General features: G+C 39.9%; 1 protein-coding gene across 1 annotated transcript in view; it reads right to left on the bottom strand.

Annotated features, from left to right (window-relative positions):
- Positions 1-9,457: 9,457 nt before the first annotated feature.
- Positions 9,458-13,151, bottom strand: part of ENPP1 (ectonucleotide pyrophosphatase/phosphodiesterase 1) — a 69,193-nt gene continuing 65,499 nt past the window's right edge. The window contains exon 25 of the mRNA XM_019420574.2: positions 9,458-10,148. Coding sequence (XP_019276119.2) covers positions 9,978-10,148 — 171 coding nt within the window. The 3' untranslated portion in view covers positions 9,458-9,977. The remainder of the gene's footprint in view (positions 10,149-13,151) is intronic.

The raw sequence follows: 13,151 nt of genomic DNA on the forward strand, positions 1-13,151 counted from the left end.
ACTCTCAGATACAATTGGAAGATGGTTACCTACTCCATCTCAGAGTAAAACGGAATGTCAAACAGGAGTAAGATGAAAAGAAATGGCATTAAACTCAGCAAATATACTATGGGCTAGAAAAGGAGGAAGGTGCATGGGGAAGAGGAAGAGAGGAAGGAAGGAGGCAGAGTGAGAGGGAAGGAAGGAAAAGTCATTCCATCAATTTCACCTAGAAGACAACATAGGTCAAACAAGAAAAAGAAAATAGACGCATGAATCCAATAAATAAAAACAATCTCGAAGAAGATAGGATAAAACCATAAAAGGAGATTTCAAAAGAGGGGATGGCAGGTCCAAAGAAATAATAATACAAAAATGATAACTTACAAATAGCAAAGAAGAGAACAAACATGCTGAAAACTCGAATCAGGGGCATAGAGGGATGTTTGAGACAGTAGCAGTGATTGAAAATATATTCAAGAAAGATTAATGCAATAATCAAGAAGCTAATAAAGGAGCTGGGATGTTAACAGTGAGAGGCTGCGTGGGATGATGGTTATTTCCCTCCTTATAGTTTGCAGCACATTTTGTCATTTCCAAAATAAAAATGAAATCTGTCAATTAGGAAATCATTGTTCTTTTTTAAAAAAAGAGAGGTTATGGGAAGGGGGGCGAGGGGAGCGGTCATTAACCAACTCACCAGAGTTTCAAAAAACGGGAGAAGTTAACAAGGAAATAAAGTGAGGAGATGTAAACCAGGCACGTATTTGTCCGGTCTCACGGTGAGAGCTCGAGGGACAGACAAAACAGGGTGGACGCCATTGGAAAACGGAAGGACAAGTACCTACTCAAAGCAGAGAGACGGCAGCAGCAGAGAGATGGGAATCACAGAAGTGTGCATGAGAAAGAAAGGTCAATAACGAAGAAAACAGAGCCTGGGAGGAAATGAGAACTCAGGTCTGAAAAAACAAAAGAACCACACTTTCTCCGTAAGGGACTGGAAGGAAGGTGGGCAGGTGTGAACACCAGAAGCTTGGAAGGGAAAGGAAGATGACCAAAGACAAAGGTTTTGTATAGTATGGTGGAATTCAAGTCCCAGTGGGCCTTTTGAACTGTGTTAACATCACCATGGTGACGAGCAATGAAATGAGGGAGTATCACTCACCCCTTAATCAACACCTAAGCGATATCCTTAGGTACTGGGACCTTTTCTGCTGTTTGGATGTGCATCACCACATAAATAGATAAGGGTGAAGACACTTCAATACTTTATGATTGAAGAGCATTTTTTTGTCTAAACAAATTTTACTAGTGTCTTTTTTTTCCAGATTATAAAAGTAATGACTTACAGGGGAACAAGAAAGGGAGGACCACCCCAAACCCCGGCACTGCCGATTAACTTTGCAACACTGGGGGTCTGCGCCTTTTAAAACGTTTCCCACGTGGTAAACACAAAAATGTCATTTGCATTTAATTTATGAGCTAAAACATGCTGGTTAATTTGTTTTTTTACAGTTCTTTCCTATGAATGTTTTATTCCAGACTTTTGCCAGTTTTTCAGTGGAGAGTTAACATTTTTTATTTTGTTTTTTTTTAATGTTTTTGTTTATTTTGCGAGAAAGAGCAGGGGAGGGGCAGAGAGAGAAAGGGAAGAGAGAGAGAGAGAGAGAGAGAGAGAGAGAGAGAGAGAGAGAGAGAATCCCAAGCAGGGTCCACACTGTCAGCACAGAGCCCAATGCAGGGCTCTATCCCACAAACCATGACAGCATTACCTAAGCTGAAATCAAGAGTTGGACGCTTAACCAACTGAGCCACCCAAGTACCCCTTTATTTTGTTTATAAGCGCTTTTTTTAAATGATGGTATTTCGAGCTATTAATACTCCATTAATGAATTTAATTCAAGAACTGGCTTGGGATTCAACTGCTGATGGAGTAGAATTTGATGAATTTGAACATTTTCAATGTGCTTTTCAAGGAGGCAATGTGACATGCTGTTTAAATACATGAGTTTTAGGAAGACCTGGGCTCAGATCCCTGCCAGGGATAACCTACTAGCCAGGGTAAAGGTTAGTAGTTTCACATTACAGAATTGTTGAGAAAATAATTGAGAAAATATATGTGAATCATTTAGCACAATGTCTGGAACTAAATATGTACCCAGTGAAGAGTATCTATTTATTTTTATTTTTTTTTTAATTTTTTTAACGTTTATTTATTTTTGAGACAGAGAGAGACAGAGCATGAACGGGGGAGGGGCAGAGAGAGAGGGAAGCAGAATCAGAAGCAGGCTCCAGGCTCTGAGCCATCAGCCCAGAGCCCGACGCGGGGCTCGAACTCACAGACCGCGAGATCGTGACCTGAGCTGAAGTCGGACGCTTAACCGACTGAGCCACCCAGGCGCCCCTAATTTTTTAATGTTTATTTATTTTTGAGAGAGACAGAGTGTGAGTGGGGGAGGGGCAAAAAGTGAGGAAGACACGGATTCCGAAACAGGCTCCAGGCTCTGAGCCATTAGCACAGAGCCCAACGCGGGTCTCGAACCCATGAACCGTGAGATCATGACCTAAGCTGAAGTCGGTCGCTCAACCCACAGCCGCCCAGGCGCCCCAAGGGTAGCTATCCTTATAATTGTCATCATATTTGATCTAGTTTCACAGATGTCTTTGTTATCATAATAATGTGACTGATTCATAGGGTATATAAATATTTAATTTGTTTACTGTCAACCTTCCATGAGGGAGAGAGATGATTTCACATCACTAATACTTAGTTCATTACTATCTCAGCCAGTGCTAAATTCTGTCGCCCCGAATTTCAAAGACAGTAAGAAGGGGTATGTCTCTCCTTTTTAGTAAAGTGAAGTTGCCTGAAATATTTGTTCTAGAAGCTCCAGCATGGTTGCTACCGCCTACATATTTTCTTCCAGGCTGATATGCTTTTCCTCACAGCAGAAGTGTTACCTGAAGTTGATGGAAGTGAGAATGAACAGATGCTCCTGTGCTTCTCTACCTTTGTCAGTGAATGTTTATGACGGCAGTTTGTCGCTGGAGATACACCATATGCTTTGTAGAGAGGTTTTTCATCGGAGATGTCAAAACTCTGAAAAGTTCACCAGGCATGATGCTTGACGCAGGATGTGGTGAATGAAAACTGTGAATGGCCCTTGAAAGGAATTTTTTATTGTATATTTATTGTATTTTTATTTTTTATATTTGTGTTATATTTATAATATTTTTAAAATTCTGCCTTGTATACTAGGAAGATACCTATAGATGCCCTGCTTTTTAAAAATACCCCATTGAAAATACCATCTAGCACTTAAAAAAGGTGGGGAGGCAAAGAATAATTAATGTCAATGTGATTGTCCTCTAGCTACATTTCTGTAACCTGTGATTCCTGAGCTATCTTAAATGGATGTTTTAGTAGGATCATCTTATTGAGTTTCATTCATCTGGACTTTTTTTTTTTTAATTGACCAACTACTATGTGCCAGGCACCGTACTAGAAACAGCAGCTATAAAGAGTTTTTCTGTTCTCCGTGACAGATGATTTTGGAGACAATACATGAGAAGAAATCTATCATTTTAAAAAAACATCTGCTTAATGTTAAATGGGAGTTACAACCACCGGGGAAAAATCCCACAGGATTGAGTTGTATTCCTTGTGGAACACTGCACTCTTGACATAAATCTCATTGAAGTTACAGTTTCGGGGAAAAAACTCAAAGGGTACAGCCTTAGCAAGTTTAACAGAAGATCACAGGCTAGGAAATGCTCAGCTAATACAGCTTCTTGGGACTTTTTAATTTTCTTATGAGGTTTGTGGAATGTGTTCCCTTTAGGATAAGATACTCCCAGGTTCCTGGAAGCCCCACATGGAAGCTAACAGTCTTCACATACCACTAACCACCCCACCCTGAAACTATTCCCTTTTATGGTCGCAGACCACCCACCATTAGCAAGCCATGCATTTGGATCTAGCATCAGGGGCTGAGTACAACTTCTTAGGATGTTGCAAGGCCATCTAACAACATTTGTATACAGATTATAGGGCAATAAAATGCATCATGCACACAGCTGGTTGCAATTACCAACAATGACTCGCCTGAGGGCTGATGCTCTGTCACCTACAAGGTCTGGGAGGGTCTGACCACAGATCACATGACCATGCTTAGGGGTACAGAGAAGACTGGTGTCAAAAGGATACAGGCCTTGGGCGAGATCTTGAAATCAAGATGGACTGTTGCTAAGTAAGCACCAAGGGGGAGGTATCCCATCTGTCTTGTTCCCTGGATTTAGCCCTAATGCCTATTTCCTTGACACAGAGTAAACACAGCTTTGAAATCTGTTGTCAGTCTTGATCTAATTGAATCTAATCTAGTGGAATGTGTTAAAGTGTTCTATTGAGTTAAACAGGGGTGGGATCTGAAAAACACGCAAGTGCACAAAGGCCTCACAGATTAACCACTCTTTCTGTTCGGACTTTCATAAAAGTGAGCGACTCTTCAAAACAGTGAAATTGTGTCAAGGTCTAGAATGGGTTATGATGGAAGATTCAAAATTATAGCTTTTATCTGAGATTTTTTTAAATGATAAAAATTCGAGCAATGAGATCTATTCATTGAACTGAGGAAATTTTGGTCTCATTTATTTAAAATCATTTCCAGTCTCTATTAACTTACGAACTTTCAGTCCTGAGATCTTTGTTTCACCGTCTTTGTATTATATTCAGCACAATGTTATCTAGGCATCGGCATAAAACATTTTGATAGTAAAAAGTACCTGGATGTCCTAGGGCAAAATTATCAAGAGATAGAAAAACCTCATTTCCTGGATATTTATTATATTTCTTTGTATCTCAATTCTGTGAAGGCTGAAGTGTATCCTAATTATGAGATCTGAATTTGATACATAATGAAATCCTACAAGAGTTTTTTTTTAAAGACTTATTACCTTTATTTTTTGTTTTTTTTTTTTAATGTTTATTTTTGAGAGAGAGAGAGAGAGAATGCAAGCATGGGAGGGGCAGAGACGGAGACACAGAATCCAATGCAGGGTCCAGGCTCTGAGTTCTGAGCACAGACCCCGACATGAAGCCTGAACCCATGAACCACAAGACCATGACCCGAGCCAAAGTCAGATGTTTAACTGACTGAGCCACCCAGGCACCCAGAAATCCTACAAGAGTTTTAAAAGTGAATGTGTTATTTTTATTAAAATCCTGCCCCCTGAGTTGAGGATTTATGGGCAAGCATGAAGTTAAATTTATAATGATAACATTGTGGGGGCACCTGGGTGGCTGAATCTGTTAAATGTCTGACTCTTGATTTCAGCTTGGGTCATGATCTCACGGGTTCATGGATTTGAGCCCCACGTCAGGCTCAGCGCTGACAGCATGGAGCCTGCTTGGGATTCTCGCTCTCTCGCTCTCTCTCTCTCTCTCTCTCTCTCCCCTTCCCTCTCTGCCCCTCACTCACACACTCTCTCTCAAAAATAAACATTAAAACAATGACACTGGGGTGGAATGAAAGGTGCATCTTTTCTGTTGCTTCCTTTTGACTTCTTATGAAAATAAATCCTTTTCCAGAGTTTCTTTCATTTCTAGCAGACTAAAACACATTTTATGTATCTCTAGTTTCTTCCATGGCTATAATTTATAGTAAAATCTTTATTTTTCCTTCAATTGTTATTTATGTAGAATGGAAAGGATAAGTACAAAAATTTCACGTCGAAAAAAATCTATTGAAGTTATAATTTGGATGCTTTCCCTCTGGTTTCAGACAATTCTATATACTGGAAAGAAATTTATACATGCCTGTCTTGTTTTTACCTGGAAGTATGATTGCAAATAATTAAAATACAAAAACAAGAATATAGGTCAGAAGCTGATGTTTACTCTGTGAATTTGAAATGAACTTTGGAACTTTTTTCTCTTCCAGTAATACAGCTGTGGTTAATTGTCTACAACCCCTGTACTCAGTATCATCCCTGAGAAAACACCACCACCCATTCCCTCCCCCCATCCTCCAAACACACACACACACACACACACACACACACACACACACACACACACACACAGACATAAGCAGCCAAGCTTCTGTATATACAACTTTTATTGGTAAATCCACATTTCTTAGTTTAGAGACTTATATTCTGTAGATTCTTCCCTCTCCCTGATAATATTGAGACTGCCAAAAAACAAGGAAAACATCCTTGGACTGTAGCCATGTTAAAATTTTACTTAATGCTTACGAAAGCACCCACACACCAAATTCCTGTGATAGGTTTCAGCATGAAGTGTAATCACCACATTTAGTTTCAAAGTTCAAATGCCTGTTCCTATTATAGATAAGCACGTACCCACAGGTCAAGGCAGTACAGCTACTGTAGCTAACGACAGAAAAAAGTAAAGGTTCAGGGGGTAACAGCCTCTCCTGGGGAAGTAGGTGGTCTTAGCTCCAATCTGGTCTAAAACCAGGACTAGACCAACTAGCCTAACATTGACCTGCCCTCCTGGGACCTGAACATTTGCCTTCTTCCCCCTAAGGTTTGCCCTCTTCTCTCTGAAACTTGGAAATATTTTTAAGTTCCACCTGGTTGTTTGCTCTGCCATGAATGAGCTGACTTAGCTATGAAATCTTATATGGAAGTTATTTACCTCATTAAGGAAGTACTGATCAGAGGCAGGGCAATAAAGTTAGGGATAAGTAAGTAAAGGTTTTGCTTTGCATATGAAAAGCCAAGAATAGCCTTTATTGTACACAGTAGGGTACAGACATTTTCAAATATAGTCATGTGAATTTACCATTCAAACTGGGGAAGTAGGCCAGTCATGTGTTTTCAACTGATGAAATAGTAAGAGGAGAGACCTCTTTCAAGATAAGAATAAGAATACTGCATAAGAGCAACTGAAAAAAAAAAAAAACTAATAGGAACAGATGTGGATGCCCTTTAAAGAGTCAGCATAGCATTCACTTACAGTCTGACTTTTAAGAACAGGAGATTATAATAACTGTAAGAAAAATAAAAGTTGCAAATCATAAGTTGGTCATAGCAACACCTGTAGAAAATACCAAAAGTAGTGGTAAATGGGAAAATGCCAAAAACACATCTATCCAAGGGATGTTAGAATGTCCTTTCCTTGCCTGTTCACCTGAAGAGCTCCAATTCATCTTCAAGTTCTAGCCCAATGCCACCACATCTAGGAAGTTACTGCTGAGACCTGTCAAGTCCCACCCAGTGTGTTCTTTGTCCTCCCTAGCACCCTGCCCGTGGCTCCATTAAAAAATCTACTGCCCCCCCTTAGGAATCACATACACTTCTGCTGCCTTCTCTCCCTCCCCCAAACTGTAAGGATTATAACTTGTCATTCTTCATATTCCTGGTGACTGGCAAAGGCAAGAGACACCTACCCATTTAATTAAGATCTGCTAGAATGCTTTACATAGAGGCAATCATGTGTCTGCATGTATTTTGAAGAATATATAAAAATCAATGAGACACTTCTACAAAGAAGTATATATCCTTCTGCTAAGTGCAGATAAAAAGCTTAGATATACATAAAACAAGAATAGGAAGATTCTGAAAGGTGGAGACAAGGCAGGCAGGCTAGGGATCTTGGAACCCAAGGAACAAAACTGTGATAAGTTCTCCTGAGTTTGCTCTTTTGCTCAAATGTCCCAGACTTGGAACTGAAGAGTTCCCAACCTATAAATGCCAACAGAGCAGCCAAAAAGAAGTCCTAAGAAAGTCCTGCTCTCTAGCCAAAGGACTAGAAGACAAGCAGCCTAGCAAGAGAGAGAACAGTAATTGCACCACTCCAGCAAACCCCCCAGAAAATGCCACGGCCCCACCCACACCAGCAAAGGCCATGCGGGGAGCCTAGACTTCCACTCTTGGCAGGCTATAATGAAGTGCTCTCACTCCCCTGACAGGGTGATTTCTGAGAAGGCTGAGCAGGGAACTGGTCATCTCACCCCCACCTGGTCATAATAAAGTCTTCCCAGCTTTCCTGCCAATAGTGTCAGTGGACACGACGTGGGAGCAGTGACAAGACACCCTACACATCCCAGCCAGGGAGGCATCCATGGTGACCCAGCGGGGAGCTGCACTCCCACCCTGCCCAGCAGTGACAAGGGTCCCATCTTGCCCCTAGTGTCAATGGCAGCTGAATGGAAAACCTGGACTCATAGCCACCACTGGAAATAACTAGACAGTGTCCTTCATTCCCGCACTAGGCCCCCGTGCCCTCGCTAGGCTGATGCCAGAGAAAGTCAGCTAAAACAGAAGGTTTAACTAAGATCCCTAGCCACCTGATACCTAAAATATTCAGGTTTTCATCAAGAATCATCCATCATGCCAAGAACCAGGAAAATCTTTTTCAATGAAAAAAAGACAAAAGATGCCAACCTCTGAGATGATGTAGATGTTGGCATTATTTGAAAGAATTTTACAGCAGCCATCACAGAAATGCTTCAGTGAATATTATGAATATGCATGGAATAAGTGAGAAAATACAAAGTCTCAGCCAAAATAAAAATAAAAATTCTCAGCAAAGAAATAAAAGATATGAAGAAGAACCAAACGGAAATTTTAGAAACAAAAACAAAAACAGTAACTGAAATACAAAAATCAATGGACGGGCTCAACAACAAAATGGATTAGAGAGAGAAAATAATCAGTGAACTTAGAACAATAGAAATGCCCCAAACGGAACAACAGAGAGAAGACACACTGGAAGAAAAAAAAAAATAAACAAAACAATACAATGTACAAACCCTCCAGGCCAATGGGACTAATACAAAAACCAATGACATCTTCCAAAGTATTAAATAATTTTTAGATATAAATTGTATTATCTAAAGGATTTTGTGGTCCACAGTCTGTTGAAGAATGATCAGCATATGAACGACAAATAAAAATTGTGGTGTACTAATATAACACCTAAATCAAACCCACGTAGCCAAAAATGAAAGTAGCTTTTGGAGGTCCACAGGACGGGACTAACAGGTATAGTCTATATAGTGGATCAAGTTCATTTATCATGACCACCAAGAAGATATAAAGCAATGGCTACACATTCTCTTCAACAAAATGAACAATTCAGCATGATTCTGCTACTGGTGGGGTCATTTTTATGCACAGAGGAAAATGTTCCTACCACCTTGATGAAAAATGTCACCTTGCATGTATTGACAAGTTCTCCGAAGTTTCATCAAGACATTTGTAACAGTCTAAAACAACTACTTTAGAGCTATTTTCAACCTATGTTAATTACCAGTGAGCAGGATGGGAATATCTTTCTTTTTTTTAATGCAAATGTAGGGTAATATTTTATAGCAGGTAGATAATTCACAGATGTTGCCTCAAAGTTTAACTTGCTAAAGACATTAAATCTGAAATTGCTAAATCACAATTAAAAACCCACAGGACTGCATAGTTTGGCTTTGGAAAGGGTATACAGAAAAGACAGAAAGAGGGCCTCAGAGATATTTTTACTTCCACTGAATTTTTTGGTTAAAACTCAGATGAATAAAACTCCAAGTTAAAAAGAATCCAGAATCACTTTTAAATTCTTACGAAAATACTAATGCTGTAACACGGATTATTCCAATCCTATCCATTAGCGCCCTGTTTGCCAGTTCCACAGAAGTTTATTAACGAAAGGAAGATTCAAATGTCTGGTGTCCAGACAACGTTCACAGCTACTTCTGCCCTTAAGAGAATATAGAAGAGCAGTTTTAGGTATGGTCTGTCTTTATTTCCCAAATCGGAACGATTCTGACACATTCAAACATGTGCGAGACTCAAGAAGAACATTTTCCTACTGCCAGGCCGAGGCCACAGGGTTCCCTGAGACGGTCGTATCACAGAGGATTCTCAGCTCTAACTCTGGTCGACAGTTTCCAAACAACGCGACAGCGTGAACAGAGGGCTGTATAAAATAGAAGGTTCTTTCAAAAACATTTATGATGTGTTTTTTGGAATAAAAAATATCAGTCTTCTTCGTTAAAAGTTGGCAACTGTGTTTTCAACTTTAAAATGTCTGAGATTGGCTCTTTTCTCTCTTGATAGAAGCTGAGTCCAGTGATGTGTTCGACATCTGCGATCCGAGCTCTGTGTAACTTCAGTAACTCTTCAACCCACGAGGAGTCCTGCTTCCCATGCTATGAAGGTGGGAAATGTAAAACAAACAGTCACTGGAGAACAGTCCGTTCACTTTCTGTACAAGCACTTTGTCTTCCCATTTCAATCAGCTATGGCACTTTGGCTCCCAGGTGGCAGAGGCCACAAGATTTGTTAGGTACAATCCCTGCTCTTGAGTAGCTCACTATCTAACATATACTATGCACGTTTGTTTAATTAGATGTCTCAAATCTGGGGAAAGGAAAGTACACCTGGAATAGATGCTCATATATTGCATTGGTGCAAGAGACTGGATCAGTGTGAGGTTAAAAAAAATGCTGGAAAACAGAAGCAATGTGGCATGGCCGAAAGAATGTGGGAATTAGTAGAAAGAAAGTTGGGTTCAAGTCCTGGTTCCATCATTTTCATACCACGTAAACTGAGGCAAGTTGGTTAACATCTGAATCCTGATTCTCTTACCTGCACCCTCCTTATAAGGTTGTTTTTGAGGATCAAATGTAATGATGTGTGCAAACTATAAAAACACCAGCTCTTATCAGAATCCGTTATCTACACAGTTGCAATGAAGACAGCGTTGGGGGAAGTGGTGAAACACAATTTCAGCTGGTTTGGTAGCGAAGTCTCAGCTAACATGAGATCAGACAAGAAGTAAAGGCATGTGCTCTGGCACATGGAAGCAGAAGTGGTAGCTGAGGCAGGTAACAGAGATAGAAATCATACATTCATGCATAAGTACCATTTTTCTGCATCTGGCTCCTGGAGAGGGTCAGGTGAAGAAAGTATCCGCTGATTGGTGGTCTATAATTGTACTTGATTTTTTTTAACGTTATTTATTTTTTGAGAGAGGGACAGAGAGTGAGGGAGAGGCAGGGAGCAGGGAAGACGGAGGATCCCAAGCAAGCTCCGTGCTGTCAGCACAGAGCCTGATGTGGGGCTCGAACTCGTTAACCATGACATCATGACCTGAACGGAAATCAAGAGTCAGACACTTAGCTGACTGAGCCCCTATGATTGTACTTTAAAGACATCCTTCAATAAAGATCCCTGTACCCTTGGGACATTATTAGTTGGTAAGGACAAATATAGACTTTTCACATAAAAAGGGAATGGATCAATAGTTTCCATTTTCCCATTAGCCTCCAATCATCACTATACCCAGTACTAATTGCTGCCCCACTCAGTTTTTCTCTGCAGCAATCTTCACTCTGGCCCTCAAAGGAATAGCCCTGACTCAGTGCATTACTTGGCCAGGAGATATTTTTCATCTGTCCCAACATACACAGGAAAAGATGCAAAGTGCATGTAAGACATCTGTTTTCTCAGGCCAATATCCTGTTGATCCTTAGTCACTACTTCAGAGATGAAACAGAAGGAATCAGTAAGTATGGGTGATATACCTTCAAATAATCCTCTCTCTGGTTCAAGTCCAATAGTTAGTGTCTTCAAGGCACACTGCTATTATAGAATTTGATAAAATGTTTGTACAAGAGCTTTTGGAATGATAGAGATAGGAAAGGAACTCGGTGCCTAACTCATGACACCTGACATTATTTTGGTCATGAAATGTAAGCGTAAGTCTGTTGCTGCCTTCTTTTGGGGGGAAAGGGCCCAGAATTCAGACATGATATCTAGAGAAGTAGAAACCATCTTCAGCCCACATACGCTACATGCTAATAATAGCAGCAAAGGAACACAGGAAAGGTCTGGGTCCCTAATGGTGCTGCTGACCCAAGACTGTCTACCTCTGGATGGCCCATTACATGAGGACTTGCTCAAGTCACTGTACATGGTCCTCTTATTTTCTGCAGAACACTAACTGATACCTTTAGTGATCATTTAATCTCTTGGGAAAAAAGAAATCAATGAACAAGGGAATACTCATACAGTGTTGAACATTGAACAGTTAGCAGACTTAGATGCCTGTTGGGCATAGGTAAAAAAGGTAAAATCCTGCTCTTCTGTACTTAATTCTGAAGAATAAGGAAAAATAACTTAATGAGAAATATCTTCTATGAGAACTGATCAATCTCAAAGTTTATCAGAGAAACAATTAAAGAGTGAAATATCTTCTTAATTCTTAACGAATGACACATAGACTCCTAGATCAAGGAGGGCAATACATCCCTATTTTCTACTCCTGAGCCCACAGCAGAAACCACAATCTGTTTTGTTCACTGCTGTGTTCTCTGTACTAAGAGTCCCTGGCAACACGTAGTTATTAAAGAAAAGAACGGCTGGATCCAAGAAGGGATACATGAATAAATAAAGGGAGGAATGAATAAGCAATCATAGCACTCTCTCCTGCTGAGCTCAGACTCATCCTTTTGACCACAGGACTCCAGATATCCACCACCCATTCAAATGAGGCTGGTAAGAAAGCCACATCTTGTTGCCAACTTAGATCTAAACTTAGAGGGTGTAAGTTCAATGGACAAAAAAAAAAAAAGTGAAAAAAAAAATCTACTGGGAAATCTGGGAAGTACTCTGAAAAAAAAAAAAAAAACAAAAAAAATTTGGCTCACCATAAGGAAAAACTTTAAAATTCCTAAAATTTTAATGGAGTCTTGATGTTCAAAGACGAGTTTAGGTATTTTAAATTCTGAGCAAATAAGGTAACATAAAACAATTATTTCTAAATGCTGAATGACCATAGAATAAGAAAAGATAATTAAAGACAAACCTGAATTTTATAATAAAGTCGTATACAGAAAATTAATCTGAAATACGACAGAACTATAACTTTAAGACTAATTTATAACAATGTTAACACTCTGGGAATTATAAATCCAGTTTGGGAACAAGAATAAATTCATAGCTCAAATAAACCTAGAATTTAGTGGCTATGCCATATGAAGGCATTTGTATGTTTTTACATTTTGATCTATTTTATTGTGTTTTAAAAAATTTTTTTTTTTTGAGAGAGACACACAGCACATGCACACGTGAGCATGGGGTGGGGCAGGGAGGGGGAGGGCAAAGACAGAGGGGGCAGAGGTTCCCGAGCAGGCTCTGAGCTAACAGAG

This window comes from Panthera pardus, unplaced genomic scaffold (assembly GCF_024362965.1).
Source record: "Panthera pardus isolate Hobbes unplaced genomic scaffold, ASM2436296v1 HiC_scaffold_17, whole genome shotgun sequence".
Classification (NCBI taxonomy): domain Eukaryota; kingdom Metazoa; phylum Chordata; class Mammalia; order Carnivora; family Felidae; genus Panthera; species Panthera pardus.